Source organism: Megachile rotundata, chromosome 1, assembly GCF_050947335.1.
Source record: "Megachile rotundata isolate GNS110a chromosome 1, iyMegRotu1, whole genome shotgun sequence".
In the NCBI taxonomy this organism is placed as follows: Eukaryota; Metazoa; Arthropoda; class Insecta; order Hymenoptera; family Megachilidae; genus Megachile; species Megachile rotundata.
This window is the reverse complement of record NC_134983.1, coordinates 13,604,995-13,626,845: the sequence shown is the minus strand read 5'-3', so window position 1 is coordinate 13,626,845 and position 21,851 is coordinate 13,604,995. Positions and strand designations below refer to the sequence as shown.

The 21,851-nt window shown below is 35.6% G+C and overlaps 1 protein-coding gene across 7 annotated transcripts in view; it reads right to left on the bottom strand.

Annotated features, from left to right (window-relative positions):
* Positions 1–1,298: 1,298 nt before the first annotated feature.
* LOC100875446 (protein trachealess) overlaps positions 1,299–21,851 on the bottom strand; it is a 178,353-nt gene continuing 157,800 nt past the window's right edge. For 6 of the 7 annotated variants that reach the window (XM_076536486.1, XM_076536489.1, XM_076536494.1 and 3 more), the window contains 10 exons: positions 16,651–16,889; positions 11,422–11,498; positions 10,993–11,082; positions 6,890–7,079; positions 6,265–6,386; positions 5,638–5,831; positions 5,151–5,257; positions 4,918–5,065; positions 4,720–4,844; positions 1,299–4,308 (listed from right to left, as the gene is read on the bottom strand). In XM_076536486.1, the coding sequence (XP_076392601.1) occupies positions 3,029–4,308; positions 4,720–4,844; positions 4,918–5,065; positions 5,151–5,257; positions 5,638–5,831; positions 6,265–6,386; positions 6,890–7,079; positions 10,993–11,082; positions 11,422–11,498; positions 16,651–16,889 (2,572 nt within the window). In that variant the 3' untranslated portion in view covers positions 1,299–3,028. The remainder of the gene's footprint in view (positions 4,309–4,719; positions 4,845–4,917; positions 5,066–5,150; positions 5,258–5,637; positions 5,832–6,264; positions 6,387–6,889; positions 7,080–10,992; positions 11,083–11,421; positions 11,499–16,650; positions 16,890–21,851) is intronic. The other variant, XM_076536516.1, reaches the window with a different exon arrangement.

The following is a 21,851-nucleotide window of genomic DNA, read 5'->3' as shown; positions in this document are numbered from 1 at the left end:
ATATTCTAGAATTTTCATGGCCAGTATATTATCAATACAATATTTAAGATAAATGTTGAGAATTTTAAAATGTTGATAATCAATCTAAATTCTTCAAGTCACTGATTCTGATAAAAGAAATGTGTAATTATCAATTATTAGAGATTACGGATAGTAATTAAAGCTTTGTTGTAAAGTAGTTCTTAAAATAGTGGTAATCTCTGATACTGATAATATCTTATTATCAGATTTTTCACAAACATGTGAAAAATTTGTAATTAGCACATAATGCAAATGCATGTGAGATTAAATAAAATTAATTATTTCTTTGATGTAAATATTTCAATATATAAAACATTGTACTGTGTTTGGATCAGTAAATGATATTTATTTATGCAATAGATTTAGAAAGCAAGAAAATATTAGAAATAAAGAGACGAATAAAAGTCTAAAGCTTTTAGAAAGATTCAGGTGCATTGTACTTTTATTTTTAAATTACATTTTAAAGTTTTAAACAAGAAATAGTGGAATGTAAATACCTACAGATATATATATGCAATTTAATTTGAGTCTATCATTTGCTTGAACAATAAAACAGAACAAGCAAATTTATTATCAGTCTTATAATCCTTACACCTGATCTTATTTTTTTCTCTTTATATATTTTTGAAGAACAATTTGGTAAGGCATAGTTTTGTATGCACTGCATCTGTCCATTTTTAGATTCGTATAAGTACTTTCAGTACATGTAGGGCATTCCTGCACGCATCTTCTGTTTTGTATAAACGAGAAACATTACCATTTGGCAAAAGCTAATTTTCATCCAATTTTAAGTACTTCTCTTTCTATTATTAGAATTTTGTTGATACTGTTCCAAGTGGATATACTTAAATTATAATAGATAAATAAGATAACGATAATACTAATGGAAAAATTTGAAAGTATTTTATAAATTGTAAACTGAAATATAAACAGTATTATTCAATATTTTGTATATGAGACTCTAAAATTCAGAAAAGAAACAAATTTGTCTATATAAATGTTACAGTAATTGATAATACAATAAATTCATTTACAGATAGTTATATCTTTTCTAAATAATATTATGCGATTGTGGTATGATGGCAAATTTTTGTATGGGATATAATTCTGTCAAACATTTGAGGATGAACTGTACTGAATTACAAGGTTTTCTTTTATCAAGAGGGAGATGTTGTGTATATATTTTAGTGTTTAAGTCACTGCCTTACAATGCTCCTTCAACGAAAATAAATTTCATAGAAATTTCAGAAAAATGATGAATAGAAATATTCAACAGGTAAATATTACAGCACATAAAATTGTATTTACACGTGTACTCGTCAAAAAACAATTCATTTACAACAAAACATAATAATCTCTCTGAAAGAATTCGCTACCTCTAGCAATATATTGTTCTGATAACATTTTAAATACGTGTTGCTTACTTGTTTAAAACCTTCGAAGCTTACTTTTGTGAATACTTTACTTTGTTTCAGGCAAACTTTTAAACTGGTAAGGCAGTGATTTATCGTTATCAGATAATTTGATATGTATTAATATCGACGATAAATGAATACTGATAAATTCTATGGATAGAAAACGATAATACGATTCAAGCAATAATAAATTGAATTGATAAGCTGCTAATAAATTAATTGTTTGAACAACGTACTCTACATTAATAGAGATAGCGATTTCCTTCGATAATGTTACATACTCATACATTCTCTCTCTCTTTCGCGCTCTCTTTCTTTCTCTCTCTTTCTCTCTATCTCTCTCTCCCTCTCTGTCGTACAGAAACGTCTCTTTCACGTTATAAGCAAAGGTAAACTTTATCTCTATCCGATCCTCTTAAATTAACGCTAAGAACTTGTAACGATTGCACTGTTGACTTCACTAAAGTCATCGTATTTACGCAACAAAATGTTACAGTATAAAAAATTACGACAAGTACGGCTTTTCTCGAGTAATTATCGCTAACAACCACGCCTGGGCTCAGCGGTTACGCTGGCAAATCTTTTTTGTTCGTTTACATTACTTCTCTCTCGCGTGCATTTTAATGTCACGCGATTACAATCGGCTAATTATAATTAGTCATTTTTCCTCGTATCACCGTTCGCCCCTTGAGCGTCGCAACAGTGATGAGTAGATCAAGTGCCCGCGGTTTCAAGTTCAGGAATACAGGATTTCCAAATTTTTCAATTTATCAATTTATTACTAATTTATCATTTATTATATTACCAAATTTTCTAATTTAGAATTTTGGTAATACAGAAGCTTGAAAATGTAGAAACTTTGAAATACAGAAATTTCATATAAAAGAATTTCAAATTAAAAAGTCAAATAGAAATTAAAAAATTTGGAAAGTTGGAAGTAAAGGAATTTAGAAACTTGAGAATACAGAAATTTGAAATTTTCAATTCGAGAAATTTTCCAGTTTTCGAATAATGAAATTGTGTATCAACAGTGTCCACGAGTACACGTGAAAGTTCCACGGGTATTCGTTTGCCCATCACTGCGTTCCATCAAACATACTCTGCGCTCTGTCCTCCTGTTCCATCCTCGTTTTCCTTTTACCCTTAAACTCCTACTCTCCATGCTTGCGCGAATGTCCTCTCCAAAATTGTCAACATACATAATAATTTATTTTGTTATATTACAATAAGTCGTTCTACATAGTCGAGAATAGAGAGCAGCGATATTTTTACAGTTCAGTTGGCACATCGTATGCGCACGTACGATCGTTGGGTTTCAATGACAAGGGTAAACGATGGGTCTCAAGAAACCCTAGGGAAAGGGGTAGGGTAGTGATAGCACCGGTACAGATAAATGAACGCGTAACAAAGATGAACTAAACAAAACGAAGAGAAAAAATATAACACGGTGGATGAAAGTAGAGAGTGGAAATGGGAAATCGGCGTACAGAGATGTCGAGGTGAATACGATATCACTGATATGCATTTAGGGGACTTTGGGCTGAAACTTCGAGTTACTTAAGTACACGTCTCTCGCGTACAGGACCACGCCACTAGGACGTCGACCCGTACCAGCCGTTCGTCGTCGATTTATTGGTCGGATGGTAGATATGGAAGCCAGCTCCAGCAGCTGGATGATGATAAAACTGCGCCTGTTCGCTCAAACCCGCGGACGCGTACGCCGCGGCGGCGTCTAACGCGCTCGGATGAACCGCGGCCGAATACACTTGCGGCTTCAAAGGCAACGGTTGAGCTGGCTCGTATTGATGTCGCAGCACCGGGTCGGTGTAAGCCGACGAGCTTTCGTAGCTACTTATCACATTCACCGGGTGAAGCTGTTGTTGTTGCTGTTGTTGCTGCTTGTCCCTCGGCGAGACGGACGACGGTGGGGTCATCGCCGAGTGGTAATCGACCGTGTAACCGCCGGCAGTGGAATAAGAGGAGACCAGGCTGGTGAACGCGTCCGCGCAGCTGGTACCGGTGGAACCTTTCTGGTTATGAGTGGCTAACACGAATTGGTGTTCGCCGTAGGTGCTGGACCCTTCTGACCCTGGAGGTGTGGGCAGAGGTCCGCTCGGTGTCGTGTCACCGGCGTAATAAGTGCCACCCGAAGAAGGCGTACGCGTGCTACCGCTAGATGTGATCCCGTGAACGTTAGCTCGTATCACGCTCTCCCTGTTCGCGTAAAGTTGACGAAGAAGGGCGGTAGCGGGCAACGGAGCAGTAGCCGACTGCTGAGGACTCAGGTGTCCCAGATGATGATGCGCCCCGATCCACTGTATCGTACTTCGTTGCTGTTGTTGTTTCAACAACGCGTCTGTACTGAAATCCGTCGGCTGATGAAGCGTCGGCGAGTGAGATTTGTTCAGGTTTGACACAGGCAGATGCTTGGACATCGCCTGTTCCAGATCTTTCACGGAGGTACCGGCACTGTCGGCGTTGCTCGTTCGATCTTCCACGCGTCTCGATTTCGGGCTGGCTGAACACAATACTTGCTCACCGCCTGAAATGGAATGGTTTGATGGAGCTGGACTTAGAGCGTGGCTTCTCTCGTTATTCGTGACTTTCACCGTTGCGTCCTCTTCGTCCTCCTCTTCGTTCGAGCTGCTATCCTCCTCGTGTATCTTCCGTTTGTGCCCGCGCAATTTCACTACGAGCGTGTTTATATTTCCTACGGCTGTTTGGGGCTCTTGTTGTAACTGAGCTATGTTGTCGTGGTGTCTGCTGCTCCTCTTCTCGCTCTCCGAGCCGCGAGTTTCCTCGCGATCTTCGGGAGGTGACCTGTGAGGATGTTCTTGATGCTGATTCGGTGGTCCGCCGTGGTTTCTACCCTCTGTAATGGAAAGGAGATTATTAAATAAAGGAAGAAAGTCTTTTATCTTGTAGGAGGTACCAGAGTTAAGCGATTCTAAACGTTATCGATATGTTCTATAAGCAGAAATGAAAAGAAAATGATATATAGTCCGCAAATATTTTATCGCGAAAAGCTTCATTTTTAATCATATTCCTACATTTTTACATTTCCGAATTACTAAATTATTAAATATCAAAAGTGTTTAATTTCTGTATTCTTAAGCTTCCAAGTTCCTAAATATTCATATTTCCAAATCTTTCTAAATAGCATCAACAGTAAATTCTCTATTACCTTGAACTATTTCATAATCACCTATGAACGTATAGAATATATTGCAGAATTTCGTTTAACTTTGTGACACCCTACATAAGTATTAGATCGGTAGTATACCTCCTCCATCAGCATCCGGTGATCCATTTTCTGGATCATTTCCGACAGCGTCTTCGCGTTTAACACCCATAACACCTTCTTCCAGTTGACAACAGTCCATGATCAAGTTCTCATATTCCCGCCCACTGACAAACAATAAATAATAGTTAATATCTCCGTTTGTTAGTAACATTTGATAAAAAGAAATGTTTAATTTACCTAATGACATAATTGACACAAATGATGTTCTGCTCCTCGGCGTTTTTTGAGTTGCACACCACGGTGGCGCATGTTTGCAACCACGTGTATCCTCCGCTTTTGTTCATCAGCCTATAATAATGCGTCAATACTTGTCCCTTGTGAATCACTGCAACAAATGAAATCGTTTCCATGATGAAAACAGTGAATCATAGGTCGCGATAGAAGCTTGAAGAACGTGTAGAAATATTTACGGTCGATGTGGGATTTCCGAAGACGATTCGCGTCTTCTCCATGGCACAGCGTATAAAGATTTTTCCCCGTTAATTCGTCGGCTGTATAGTCTAACAATTCGGATACCCTGTAAAATCATACAAAAATATAATTTTGTATACTACTTATACTCATTAGTATAATTTGTATCAAGTGATTGGAGTTTCTAACTTTAGTCATATTCACAAAGATCGACGAATATTTTCTTTGCTCGCAATTGAGGTACAAGATACAATATGCTTATAACTTGGTCCAGTAATTGCACATCTATGCACTTTTATTATTAGATCTAGCATTCACTTTACAGTATAAAATTGTAGTTTATTAAATAAATATAAAATTGTTCTATATTTAAAAAATTGTTTAATGTTTCTTTTGTTCTTTAAACGAATAACCCATTGTACTTTTTACCTCGTATAAATTGAAATATGTTTAAGAATTGTTTGGTATAATTAATGAAGTGCTTACCTTGGTTCACAGTGTGCTATCCGAAAGTCAAAGTTAATTCGTGTGACGAACATGTCAGTTTCCAGGCGAATTTCGTGCACACTCGGTGGAGGAAGCGCGATCGCCAAGCCAACCATGCCTATCAATGGCGGTGCTGACTTTCTTGTATGGCTAAACGTATACTGTGGTCTCAAACGGCACAGCAGTAACACCACCTGAATTTATAATACTTAATTAACACCTGGCTTTTTTGTCAATCGAACGCGATCGATTCACGAATCGCTAGAACTTATGCAATTCAATTAAGAATTAAAACACGTTATATTCTTGCTCGTGGATTTGAAGATTTGTTACATCATTGTTTGCTAATTTTTACTACTTCAATTCACTAACACGTTTAAGTGAATACGATAATTTAACACCGTCACTGTTATATTAAAGCTTCATTAAAATTTTATTATGTGTATAAATTTTCACAATATTTCGTTACTTCTATGATCTATAGTTTTAATAATATCTTCAGTTAGTTTAAAGAATTTCTCATAATTTGGTGGATGGATTTTTTATTTAATGAAAATTTAAGTATTTTTGGCATATGATATGGTAAGTATATGAATGATAATTGATAAAATAAGGTGATAAACGTACCCTATAACCAGAAGACTTAAAATGGCACCCTCTTTTCGTTAATGTCGACTTCATTCGGACACAAAACGCTCTGTCGTATCCTTTGTAAAGACCAGTCGCTGACAGCGACATTACGGAGGACACTGCGATTAAAAGAATTATATAAATTTTGTGTTTTGGAAATTTAGAAATCTAAGGATTTGGAAAGCTATAGATTTAGAAATTTGAGAAATTTAGAACTTGAAAATTGGGAGATTTAGAAATTTATAAGTTTGGAAATTCGAAAGTTTAAAAAAGTTTAGGTTTTCGAGGATTTGGGCACCTGGAAATTTGGAATCTTGAAAATTTGTGAATTCGAATTTGTAAAGAATATGTAAATTTGAGAACTTAAAAGCTTAAAAATGTAATCTTTCGAAAATTAGGAGATTTACTAAAAATTTATAAATTTAGAAATTCGATAACTTCAAAATTTCGCAACTCGTAAATTTGTAAACTTGGGAAATCCATAATTTCAAAATTTGAGTGTTTGAAAATCATTGAACATAGAAATTTGATAATTTAGATTCGTGTGAATACAAAATCTCTTATTTGATATGCAACAAATTGATCCATGAATAATTTAAAAGACCTTCAATAAGATATTTACCGTCGGGATTCGCAGTGGAAGACGATCCATGTTCTTCGGATGCAGCGCTACTTGGCGACGCTAAACCGGAACTCGACGAGTGCGGACCGGAAGAGGTGCTCGAAGTCAGTCCAAGTCCTAATTGTTCCGCAACTTCCGCGTGGTCTTGCTGATGAACGTAATCGAAAACGCTTGATCCCGTCATTTCTACCTGAAATTTTAAAAGACACATTCAAACATTTCAATTTTTCATTTTAATAAGTCTCTCGGATAATATACTTTAGTTCTTGTTATATGTATATGAATTAAAACTTGCATATGCATATTGTGTACCACATCAGTGAATCAATTGCATGTTTCATACACGCGAATAAAATTCGTTGATATACTTAATGTATATTATTAATCTTCAAACTTCATGTTGTCCATTACATTTAGCTCTGTTGAGAAGCCACGTGCCAAATCTTAACATTATGTTTTATTCATGAACGTTGTTAGCGTATTTATAGCAGAATTCATAAAAAATGATTCTCATTTTTTACTTCAGATTCATGCATAAACATTTTTACATAGGATGAGACATGCTCTATCAGAATCAGAATTAAAGTGTATAAATACGGAGATGAGACCTGTTGTTTGAAAGTAGCCAAAAAAGTACAGTTTAATTTGGTAAATCTTTGAGTACAAGAGCTCTGAAAGATACGATACTGAATATCAAATCTAGGAGTCAATCGTCCACTTGGAAAGCCATATTTAAATCATATTTTGAAATGAGTATTTGACGCAAGAAAATAAATGTGGTCAGATATCGTAGTTTTCTTGACAAGTGGCAAGGTGACTTAATTAGAAGAAAAACTGTCTTCGAGAACAGTTTTCCCCGAGGTAACTTGACTGCAGGGTAACTCTGCGGCTCTTAATATGATAGTTTCCACGAAAAACTGCTTCGACGTGACCGAAGTTGCTATTCTTTCGTTCGTTGGAAACAGCTACCATTTTTATGGCATTCACTTCGAAAAATGATAAACTAATCAACATAATTGTCAAATAAATAATACTTAACAAAGTATAGTAATTATTGACGAATCGTTTCTTTGTTACAATGATAATTCGAAACTAAATTAAAATAATTTAATCGTAGGTTAGGTTAGGTTCGAATCGAATGACGGATCAGAGAGCGACAATTTAATTTTGAACTCTACACTATTTCCATTGTCGAAATTTTACATTATTTCTGTTAAATATTATTTTACGTTCGAAGTCCTTTTATTTAAAAAATGACTCAACTAATTTTTGTTGAAAAGTTATCAATGTTCGTACATTTGCAGGTCTGATTTTCAGGGGTTAATACAAGTTAATACAATGCCTTTTATTTTCGGTTACACCTTTTAAGTTAAAAGACCGGGTAAATTAAAGTGGCTCTGAAGTCTGATAAAATTGTCATGTAGTGGTTGCCTGTACGGTTATTTGAATTTGTCCCTATGGGGGCGAATTGAAAGAAGTTCTTTGTTGCGTTTGCCCTTTTTTTCCTCTAAACGGTGCTGGTATGAATTTTAACTGAGTCTCCAAAAACACAGAGTGTTCCAATAAAATGTATACGCGCTTTATTATATAAATTTAATAAATAAAATGATCAGAAGTTAAGTTTATTGGCCATCTTAAATTTAAAACATACTTTAAATAATCACATGTCTAATAAAAACGTAATAATCATTCTTATAATTTGTATGTTAATTATCATGTTTGATATTAATATTTAAAATATGTATATATTTTTTAAAAATATTCACTATACCTAATAAAAACACCTCCTTCCTTCGACTGTAGAAGAATATTATTGCAAAGGTGTACTTCAGGTGAAAATAAGGGATTTACCTGAATAATTTAAAAATGATCTATTCCTATCAATTTTGTGTAAAGATTTCTCAAACAAATCTTAAGCTATATTTTACAGAAAGAACCGAGCTCGCTAGAGTAAGAATCATGATATAAAAATTGTGTAAAATAATATGAATATTATTAATTAATAAATTGAGATGTACGTTATTGCATCAATGTCTGAGAAAAATTAAACCTTTCACACATACTGATATAATAAAAGTAAAATTCCTCGGATGACATAATCTATGTTTTCTCTTGTTTAATGTAATTATTCGAATATACACAGTTAAAATGAGATATGTTTCTCGATCTTGGGATCCTCGGAACTCGCTCAAAGACAAAGTATGTAAATCCCGTGAAGTAGATTACTAGAGCTCAAGAGGGGTACACGGTTTCCCGTTCCCAGACTCGATGAAACTCTCGCTTCGAACGGAAGTCAATTTCATCGGTGTGGAAACTTTAATTTCAATCGAACTTCCCGACAGAATAATAATAAACCCCCACCCTGCTCTACCGACGAATTCAACCTAAGCTGCCACAGCCATTAAAAATCAAGCTGGCTAAGAGAGAGTTCAAGAGATCGTTGAAGAAAGTATTCATTGTCAAGAGTTACGAGTATTTGAAGGTTCCTGGACAACTGGAACCATTGAAGTAACCAGGTAGACACCGGAGGGGGAGAGGTCTTAAAGTATGGATCGGTACCTCCGTCTAGTGTGGTATACGACGTAGGATAATTTTTGTAGTTCATATTGGAATATTAGATATGTCTTAAGTTATCAATTTTTTAATTTTCATTTCTTCAGTTCTCTAAATTTTTGCATTTACAATTTTCTACATTTTCAAATTTTCACATTTTCTGATTTTGGAAAATATTAATCGCCCATTACGAAATTCCCAGATTTGTAAAATATATTTCACATTTTCAACTTCTTAAATTCCCAAAATTCAAAAGTTAACAAATCGACTTTAGTCCCTCCAAATATGATCTTGGTAGCGTCAGAAGTGTTCTCACAAGCATTTGTTCGTCATAAAAATAATAAAACTGCCTAATGAAACTTTCAACATGGCCGTCAAGATACTGTACACCTCCAATTACCCAATATTTTCTATTACTTTCATATTCGTCAAGTAATAACATACCAACTTTCTAACAGTAAACTATTTTACAAGGTAAACGTAAGTCCGGTGTATTGCCGATGTTTCATGTCGATACCTCAGCATCTAAACGATGCTGACCAACGTTGATGAGTTGATGAGCGTACATGGTTTACATGTTATGATACCGCAGCATATCTACGAGCATAAGTCTGTATGCATTTCCTTTCAGTGGCCGGTTTCCGTCGAGAAGGAACAGCTCTGGAACGCAGGGGTTGTCGGCAGCCATGTTTGTGGCAACGTCGGCGCCGGTTTCCCGAATCCCCGAAACACCCTATTGATTGCTCCACGAGTCTCGCAGAACCGAGCTGGTACACCGGTCACCTCCCGTACACCTCCTGTTCCTCCCGTTCTATCCCGTCCCTCTCTCTCGTTCTCTCTTTCCGTCAATTCGTCGTCTCTGTTCCACGGTTTCCCGCTGTTCCCCTCCCCCTTTTCTCCATCTACCTTCACGGCAGCATTAGGAATGGCGAACACGCCGCCGTGCAGAGGCTACGTGAGCCGCATGCGACCACCCCCGCCCCCAACCACCCATCCTTCCCTCGTCTATGTCATGCTTGGTGCCAGCCAGTATGGCCGCCAACTCATACAACCTTCTCCTCTTTTCCTCCCTTGACCTCTCTCGTCCTTATCCACCTCCTCTTTTCCCAACCTTACCGGTTTCTCCTACTTCTTCTTCTTCTTCTTCTTCTTCTTCTTTTCCTATACCGGGACGTCCACCTCCGCCATATCCTTCAACTTTTCTCTTTTCCTCTTCTTCTCCTTTGCTCTTCATTGTACTTGTCCTTTTTCCACGATAGTGTTCCCTTACTGGCTATCTTTGCCCTTCCGGCTCGCATACGTGCCAGCTCCGTGTGCATGCCTGTGTCTTATATGTCTTCCGCTTCATTACACTCTCTACCCCGTACCCTATCTCTTCTCTGCTATCCAGCTTCTTCTTTCGTTCTCCTTTCCAGCTTCCACTTTCGCGACCTAACCACCACCCTACCATAGATTCAACCCTCGCTACGGTGCTAGCGTCTTCCATCAACATCCCCGCGAACCAGTCACACTTACAACGTAAAGGAACGTAGTAACGGCTACACACTCACCTGTGAGAGTCCAAGGTAAATTGAGACGGTCTCGGATATGTACAGGAACCGTCCATCAGCGGCGACCGCCATCGCGAACCCGTCCAGCGACTGAAACAGAAAATATTGAAGCAATCGCTCTTCTAGAATGTTTCTCCATCTTTTTTTAACGATGTATCGAGGTATTATCCGAGATAAATTGATCCAAAATTTTTAATGTGTTGAATTAATGTACGTCCCCCCAGTTGCACATTACATCACAATTTCTAATTTTTACTGAAAATTGAACTTTATGAAAGTAATGATTCTACACTGTCATATTCTCTGCACTCTCCTTTATGTAAGTTAATTTTGAATAGATTGATTATTTGAATGAATTGAAGGGCGTGTTGTTTCATTTGAATGTTTTAAATATATTTGTTAACAAAATTGTACATGTGATATACTCACTTGAAGTATATGAGTGCCTTGATGAACATCGAAATGGTCCACCGCAGCAGACGCTGACGACCTCACTCGATTTGCACCTAGAATCACAAGCATAAATGGTTATTGTTAAAATCAATTTTGGTCATTTTTATTAGTGGTAAAATTTTCTGTTTGACTACAAACATCAGCTTTCACTGTGGCGATCAATATGCTAATATATGTTTCTTTAAAATCTATGTATGTGTCCCTTCCTAACTAGAATTTTCATTATCCTGAAATTACCCTTCATACCAAAAAAACTATTGGATCGGATAAATGCAATTTGGAGTAAGAAGAGTCGAGACGATTTCTGGCAAATGTTATTCCAGAACTCCCTATCGACGATTCCGGACTGACAGGTTGGCAAAGAGTTAATAAAGACGATTGTTGGATCGAACTGATTGACGGTCAATGATCAGAGGGTTACCTACGGTTTATTCTGACCAATGTGAGTCACACAGTGTGCCCTCCGGTGACCCCTTTCCGTTTTCTTTCTCCCCTCGTTTAACAAACAAGACGGCCGTCTTCCTTACCCTTCTTAATAATAAGCCCACCCTCCTACAACGAGGCTACCGTAATGAAAGACTTAGGAAGAGTCGATCAAACTCAACGCGAACCGCTTAATCTGCTAAGCCCTACGGAAAAACGGGTCGAAGTGGCGGGCTAACTGGTCGGATTGATGACCCCACCTTTCGTAGCTCGGTCAACGAGTTCATTCTGATGTTTCGGACCCGGATCCCCGAATAATCCGGTCGGACTTTCGCCTGTCTATCGCGTTTCTTCCTTCGACGACTCGACGTTCGCTTCGTTTCGTGAATACCGATTAAACTTTTACCGATCGACTCCTACTCGTACGCTTTTTTGTACGAAAAAAACGTATAACTCTTTGAACGAGATATTTACTCAGAAAAATTTTAGATGTTTACACAATCAGGTCTTTTAATTTACACGGATTCAATATTATATATTTTTTGGTTTATAAATTTTTGTGTGTACAATTCGCGAATTTAGAAATGTTCGTATTTAGATATTTAGATATTAAAAAATTTTTCAAGCTCACTTTAACAAATTAGAAATTTTCAAATTTGCGAATTGGTACGTTCACAGTTATTTTAAATTACAGATTCTGAAATGTACAAATTAAGGAGTTGATAAAAGCTCACATTTTCAAATCAAGTTAATAAATTTACAGAATTAGGTTCTCAATGAATATCCTCTAATTGGTTGTATTAATGAAAAATATTTGAACCTAAAATTTATATGATTTAATGACATTTAAACAACATTAAATGTGAAAATGACCGAGCAGAATAAAGCAGAAATTAGAAACAATTTGTAAGTGATAATTTTCCTCGCTAATCCGAAACGCGTCGTTTCTGTTAAAGTGCAGTAAAAGTTGGCAAAGCAATTCGAATAAACAAGAGTGCATTCCAAACAAGAGGTTATTTCCCGGATAAAATGGCTTTTGGCTAGTATAAAATGGCTCGTACAATTTCAGAAATTAATTTTTACTTGCTTGTCGCTGTTTTATAGATTATTATAATTTTACTGTTTCCTATATTTTTATTTTTATGAGTTTACGTTCTAAGTCACGTTCAGCTCTTTTCTCTTCTTATCAGCAACCCGGTAAGAGCTTTTCTGACCTCCATTCTCTGAAAGTGTATTTCTCGATTGCTGAACGAGTTCCGTGCAACAACAAAAGTCAATCGACATGTCGTTTGTACAGTGATCGTAAAGATAACGCATTATCACGTTTACTTTTTGCTAAATTGATAGAGACGAGAGCGTAGATATTTTCCCATCATTCCCCAAGGAAATATCCTGGGGTCATGGTGCTCGGACACGGTTTAACGTCTTCGTAGAAATTTATCAAAATATTATGATGTCCGTCATAAGAGTATAATATTAGGTTATTCGAAGGTTTTGGATAAATTTTTGAAGGGGTTTTGATATGTTGGTAGTCGCAGTGAAATTGGACATTTATAGTCAGACATATTGTAACTGTAATTTTCAGGAATATGGATCAATAGATAATTTTTTAATTGAAGCTTTATTTGTTATTTCCGGTCTAAATTTATTTTGAAATCATTTTTAACACGATTTTAAGAGAGTTGGTGATGTTTTTTGATAAGTATTGTATTAGTTTGCAATTTTTCTGTTTACTATTCTACTACTTCACAATTTCATTATTCTATTGCTTCACAATTCTACTCTTTTATTATTTCATTAATCCACAATTCTACTATTTTATTATCTCAGTAGTCGACAATTTTACTATTTTATTATTTCATTAATCTACAATTCAATAATTTTATTATTTTATTATTTTGCAACTATTATTTTATTATCTTACTACTTATTTTATTACATGATTCTACTAATTCTAGTATATGACTATAATATTATTCTAAAATTTATGGCATGTTTTCTGTACTAAATTCAAGATATCTTCAATTGAGTTTCTACCCACTAAAACATGACTTAATTTTTAGTAAGTTAGACTAGATTAAGTTAATTCATGTTTGGTTACATTAGGTTAGATAAAGTCCTGTCAGTCAGAGTAAGTTATATCAAAGTTCAATTAGTTGAGATTAGTGTTAGGTCAGATTCAATGAAATTTTATGTTAGGTTGCATCAAGTCACAAATCTTAAAATAGACACGTTCAGTTTGCTAACATTTCAAGTTAGGTTATATTATGTCACATTAGAATTAGTTCAGGACATTTACACATTTTTTGTCGACAAAAAGTAGTGAAAAAACAGAAAGAAACCAAAAAAAGACTCGAACAAGAAGAAGAATAAAACGTCAATTGCCGCGTGGCGAGAGCGTCAGAACCCGCGCGGTGGCAGGGAAAAAAAGGAAGAAAATAAATCAACCGACGTGTCTGGAAATCTTTAACGCATTTTACTTCGTTAAGTCGAGAGGTCTCGTTCCAGTTGTGGTACTGACATGCGGGCGAGGGTGAAACAGGCGTACTGGATTTAGTTTGACGAGGAGCTGCGGCAGCGATGTGCGGACGGTGCCTAACTCAATTTCGTTAGTTTAGTTACATTGGCGGTTGGTAACGCGAGGCCCACGTAGGGGATGCCGTGATTAGATTTCCATGTAGGTAGTGGTGCAGCCACCTAAGCCTTTACGTGTCCCGCTTTATACAACGTACGCATTGAATTTCTCTCCTTCTATCTACTTGCTACTGTCTTTATCTTTGTTCACCCTATTTTCGGCACCACGACAAATATTAACTCAACCAACCACCCCCATGATTCCGAAAGTAGCACCGATGAATAAGTGAATTCTACTAACCCACCTTATTTTCCCTGCTTTTGCTTCGAACAATTTTTTTTACTTCGAGAATTTCCTTAATGCAATTTTTGCAGTAAAGAGTGATTAAATAATTTTTATCTCTTTCGCTCTTATTTGGAAATTTTTTAACGTTCTGAACTTGCTTTACCAATTTTAACGTAAGCTTCTTACAGTCTCAGGCAGTATAACGAGGGTCTACTGTTTACTAATTAGTATTTTTGTTTGTTCTTTCAGTATATTATCAGAACTTCAATTTTAAATTTCATCAAAAACGTAATTCAATCAATTCATTCAAAATTAAAATTCAACAAAAATCTTACTTCTAAATTGTTCTAAATACTGGCATCTTCTCATGATACTCATAAATGTCAATAATTCAGTCAACCAAATTTAAAACTGCAATTCAATAAAAATCTTTCTCCCTCCAAAACTATTCGCAACATCTTAGTAACAAACATTGTTAAAAATCTTAAATATCAAATAAGAGTCCGAAGATTATTTTGCAAAGTTCAATCACGATAACTTTTTAATCATTTTTACCAACGTTATCGAGTATGATTTCGTGAGAAGGGTAAACGAAAGCGTTAGCATTTCAATGTGTCGTTGGTCAAGCGAGAAGGCGGTTCGGTCCTGGTCTCCCATTTTCGTTAAATGAACCACGAAAATGAAGAAAGCCAATGGCGATGCTATCGGTCGATTATAGCAGACAATTCTCTATTACTATGTATCTGCGAATCTCTACGCTGGCTGCGTGGTCACTCGAGTTATAAAGGATATCGCGACTCTCGATCTATTGCCAGCTTGCCTACGCGAATCCTTAAGAACCGCTGCTCGACGACCTTTGTCCGGTTAATTCGATACCGGTGTGTCGTGAATTTTCATCGAAATTCACCCCCTACCACCCCATCGTCTCAACGTTTTATATACGAACTGATACTGGTCTGTACTTCCGTCTTGCAATTAATTTGCGACACTGTCTGGTCCTTTTTGTTTCTTCTATTAAGACGATAACGTTCAAGAGAATGGTTTCTACGTTTGTGATTGTTTGTCTTCCTGATTTTTCGATTAGGTGCGTTTAAAGTTGTTAGTCTGTGAGAGAGGATTTGGAGTTTTTGAGGAATATTTTCAGTTTCGGTATTTTTTTTTGTTAGATTCTTAAACTTTTAAGTTTCGAGTTCTGAAACGCTGAAGGGTTGAAATCTTTAAATGTTATGTATACTTTTAAACTTGTCAAATTTCTAAATTCCCGAATCTCTAAATTTCAAAGTCGTCAAACTTTCAAATTTCCTGTATTCTTCAAATTTCATTGAAAGATACCAATAATCAACGTATCAGTTTTATCCAAACATTTTTATGTCCCGCCGTCACAATTTCGTTCCGTATTGAATTTCATCTGCTTCAATGATTCCATTTCAAAGGATACGTCCTTTCTTGCATGGTCGTCGATCTTCAGCAATACGAACCAACCCCCATCAGGGTTAAATACTGATCCATCAACAGATATCAACAGCAGATACTTTCTAATAAACACAGATTCGATCATCTGTGTTGCTTCTACATTAAAGCAACATTCACATTCAGAAAAAATATAAAAATTCTTCGTATTCATTCAGTAGTTATTTAATGATTTAATAAAACTACGCTTTAAAACTTTACGTACATGTTTATTTAATTCCCTTTAAAATGCGCGAAAATCCAGAACAACCTGTCAGTCTACTTAATGTTCAAATTCCTACAAAAATTTCTCCGTAAATAAAATCTAAAATTATCAGAATAAAAGTGAAGACAATTTTGATAAAATTGAAAATTCTCGATAGTTTTCAAAATTCATAAAAAGTGCTAATCTTGTTCGATACGAAAGCACATGGCCATTTTCACGGGTCTCAATGGGTTAATAACGATCTTACCTTTGCCAGATTTATTTGGCGGTGGCCCATCCCGATTCCATGGCGGGTCTCCGTGACCCGAGAATTCTCGAAGTTTGAGGTACGAGATGGTTAGCCTTATTATAGAGGCTTTGTCCAACTGGGAGGTAATAGCCGCCGGTAATGGCAGCATTTTCGCTAACTCGTAGAACTCGAAGTTCTCTTTCCCCCTTCGAGACCTGGCAGCGTCTCTGCTTTTCTCCTTGCGTAACTCGAGGATACTGTAACAGAACGGAACCAGGCAAGGTTAGACAAGCAAGAATCTCGTGGTTCGGATAAATCTAATTGTCGCGTGTCTCGATCGCGTTCAAACGATTTTTAGCGTTTCTCGATCTAAGAATTTCGATGAGCTTCGTTACGAGATACAGGGCGTACGGTCTCAGGCTATCTATCATTTCTGTGGTACTTGTAATCATTTTGTAGAAGTTATTTAACCTCTTCAAACTGCGTTAAGAGATTATTTCGAACATTTGCCTTTTTGATAAAAAGCACATTTTTTGGTGATTTTTGATACAGATGAATTTGATAGGCTATGACCTTCGTATGAAGACAGCCTATGATCTTAAATTCAGAAACTTTTATGTGTAAAATTATTTTGTTTCGTTCATGTCTGTGTAACAATTGTCACAATAATAAGAGTATACACTAATAGTAAGATAAGAGTAATATACTAATATATTTAAAACATCTGTTAATAAGTTTATGGAATAAATAAAATTATGAAACGAATAATATGGTATGTATAAGAATTATAAACAATTGACGTAATAAGTTTATAAAATAAAATTATTAAATATAGTTCAGTAATAGAAATGATACTGTTATAACAAAAAATCATTAATAACGGTAACATTGACATTTTATTGAAAAAGGCACTCTTTGAACAAAGTTCTACTTGCAATTTGTAGCTAACTAGAGATAACCTAATATTTATTTCGAAGGTTTATAATAATGTAATTTAATTCAGTTGTTTAATCGAAAGTACATCATTGATTGCACAAGTGTTATTTATCGAAGAACGTTTCCCAATTGTATTAGAACTCTATTCCTTTTTTGTATTCATTCACGAACTCCAGGAAACCACGAGATTCCCTGTAACGTTCTTAACACTTCCATGTTTATTCGCGGTCGACGGTTTTACAAGTTTACGACAAATTGAAAGTTGTAACCGTTCACGCGTCCAGAATTGAAACGTTCCTTAGCTACCATCCGAAATTCAATTATATTTGTTGGTATCCTTAAGATATTCGCTTCGCGTAGTCCTACCGCAAGGACTCTCCGTACTTGATATGCCAGCAACGAATTAACTGCTCTGCCGGAATCATGTTACAGCTATTGACCTAGAGTACGTAGCACCCTTGAGGGTGACTGTTCCATTTTGGTCTTGCGATAACTTCAGAAACCTGAATCCACTTGATTATTACATAGTCTTTCGGATAATTTGAGATTTCCTTTCCTTAACTGATATTATCTACGTTGGCTGAATTTTGTGTTTTGACGTATGGATATTTTGAAATTTGGGGCTTTGAGGATTTAGGAATATGGAGGTTTTAGAATTTTGAAATTTGGGGAAATTTGAAAAATTCAGTGGTGAGGAAATTTGGGACATTTGAGTGATTTGAGAATTTTGGGGATTTGGAAACTTTAAAATTTAGGCGTTTGGCAATTTGGGAAACTTGAGAGTTTGGGTATTCAGAAATTTGGGGATTTGAGAATTTGGGAATTTGAGAACTTGAAAATTTGAAAATTTGGGAGTTTGAGTATTTGGAGGTTCAAAATCTTGTGAATTTAAAGATTTGAAAATCTAAGAATTTTGCTATTTAGAAATCAAAAGTTTGAGTACTTGGAGGTTTAGAAATTTGAGAGTTTGAGTACTTAAAAATTTGGAAAACTCGACATTCTAACATTTGAAAATGTGAAGTTCTAAAAGTTTTATTATTTCAAAAATTGATTAGAGAATTTACCTATTTAAAAATTTGGGTATTAGGCATTTGGAAATTTGATAATATAACAATTTTAGAGCCAAGAAAAGAAATTTAATAATCTACAATAATTTATCAAATTGAATATTTTTAAACCCACAAATATTCAACCCCGATTCACAACCACCCCAAAAAATAACCACCCTCTCAATCCCGTTTCACAGAAAAAAATGTAGTATCGGATTATTAAATTAAAAAAGGAAATGAAATCGTTTTGAATGAAGTATCGACAGGTCGTAGGATAGGCGTGGCGCGTATACGAGCGCAGAGCAAACGCGCGTCAAAAGCGGCCACCCGCTTAAGCGTACATACATTATTCAAACGCTATCATGCCTATGTTTGCTGACATGCCAGCGAATGTATCTGGGTGAATGTCGACGTAACATTTAACCACGCCCCGTGGACGGCCCCTCGATTCCGGTTTTGCATTTAAACATTTAAACGCTGACCAATGGGAGCGTAATCCGCATTATTCGAAACCCGTTCTCCCTCTACTCGTCACGGTCATTAACCTTTTGTTAACCAGGGAATCGGTCACCGCGTCCCGACGCATCGACCTCTACAATCGAGATATTCAATCGTCACGATTTCGCGTCTACAACGCTCCCGGGGGATGCGAGGGGGTGTAAATACATTTCCCTTTTAAACAGCCTGCAATTGTCGTTCGAATGGACAAATTAACTTCTTACGTATCTTTTATTTCTTTTCTCCGTTTCTTTCATTGTACAAGTTTATTGCTTTTACTGCGTTCGACGAGTATATACGTCAAACCAAATTTTTATTTCGGTGTGGTTGACATTGACGAATTATATAATTTTATCTTTCTGATTTTGTAAAATTTGTGATAGGGACAATTGCCATGTTTGAGTATTTATTATGTTTGATGTATGTATTCATAGTCACTTTCGAAAAAAGTGACTAAAGGTTTTACTTGTGGATGATACCCTGTCAATAACTTTTTAGTGAGAAAAGAGAAACTCTTGCGAAGTTATTATTTCTTTATTATTAACTGTCATTATTGACTATTTTTCAGTGTTTGTCACTACAGATGTAGTTAAAAAATACCTATTTCAAATTGTCGTGTTAAGTCGAATGAGTGTAAGGGGGTGACTACCTAATAAGGGATTTCTGAAACTACATTTTTTTAACTAGGTAAAATTTACTTGAGATGTTAAAGTGATTCACCTGTCAAAATTTATGTATTAATTTTCAATTTTATTTATTTTGAGTTGAATCTATCATACTAATTTTTATCCCAGATTATATAAAATTGAGAATAAAAATCAGCGACATGAATGATTTCAAAAACAGCCATACATGATTGTTTCTTGCTACTGAGTAACATAAAATTTTTTCTTATTTCTATAAATGGAACAAAGAGAATTTCCTTATTTCTGCAAATAGAAGGATAAATCTTTTTGTTGCGAAACATTGTAATAATTTTTCAAGAACGTAACAGTCTTCTTTATTCAAGAATAGAAGTTTTCGTTGATTTGCGTTCGGTATAGAATCTATTGAAGTTTCGAGGAAGCACGATTTTACGAGGAGCTAAGTAACGAAATGAATAAAACATTAATTGTAATCGAACTCGAGCCTTGGACGATCCTTAACAAATACCTTGACACGTATGAAACTGAATACCTTTAACTCATTATGCTTCTATATTAATTTGCATAAAGTATTTTATTATGTATGTATAAACTAGCGAAACAAATTAATTAAATATTAAGAATTGAATAACTGCAGCATTGTACTGAACGGTTAATACTTATGTATTAAGTCAAGAATTGAAATTTTTCTCTTATTTCAAAATGGTGTAGCATAATTGTTTTTCGGATCTTCCATAATCGCGCAAAGTTTAGACGAGTGTTACACGAGTTCGTGGAGGGTTAAGAGCGACACTTGATAGGATTATCCACTTTCTTTACGGACTAAACAAATTATCTTGACCGTGATTCAACGATCAGGAGGTTAAACACCTCGAATCTTCAATAAAAGACTCCTTAACGATCAAACAACCCCCACAAAAAGCCATCAAAGAAGATGGTTCAACCTATTCGAGCAAACTGTTCCCGAGCGATTAATGAAGAGCGTCGCGACGCGAGGGACAAAAAACTCGCAATTAAACGCGTCATTTAGCCAGAAGAAAGGGTTGAAAACAAGATAGGATTTTTATTAGGCAGCTATAGCGGTTAACGGCTGTAAAACGATAGTCTTGTGTTGGCGGTAGTCTCTTTCGAATTCTGACAAAAATCTTACTAAAAATGACACAAAATACTTTATAATAATCGTCGTATAAAATAAAATACGATAAAAGGAAGTAGAACAGAGTGAACTCAAAATGTTAGATGCCTAACACTATTTTACGAAGTAGCAATGGTAATAAGGACGAAGAAGTTCAAAAAAGATATAGCTGTATGTAGTTACATTTCTTTAAAAAAATGCAGTTTATAAAAGAAGAATAAGTAGTTCTATTAATAAAATAGTACTGTGAATGTATAAATTCATGTAGTTCTATTCTGTTCAAGTTGCAATCATTGTTAAAGTTAAAATATTCATTGCGGAAAAATCTTTCCTTGAAGAATGTAAGTAGAGATTTGTAATGCGCATGCGCGTGATGCATACGGCGCGTGCGCATTGCATGTTTCTATTCAAGAAACTTTATTTCTTTTCGATAAATATTTCAACAATATTTTAAGCTTAGAAGTAACTCTGGAATTAATCTAAATAATGAGAACTAGACTCACAGCTACTTTTTATATACTATATTATATTATAGTATACAATATAGTATATTGTCATAAGTAAAGCGGTCTTTCGCCATACTGTTTAGAACTCGCGGCAAATTCAAATGTACATTATTTCATAAAATATTCTAAACGTAATTAAGCTGTAATAACTAAACTAAAGTCGTTAAAATAAATAATAACTGTCTGAAAACTTTCATTTGATAAGACGATAAATAAATAAATAAATGAACAAGCAAGTAAAACCGAAAGAAATTGATACTTGGGAGGGTCAAACCAGAATTTACAACACATTTCGAATCAAAAAAGTGGAATTGTGGGGTCACTGTCTTGTTTTCGCATTTTACAAGCGACCCGCGACTTGTCAGCCTCCCGATTTCTGTACCCCTAAGCCAAGTTCTCGGTTACGCAAGCTTCTGCTTGTCCCACTGGGACAATCACGGGGACACTTCCC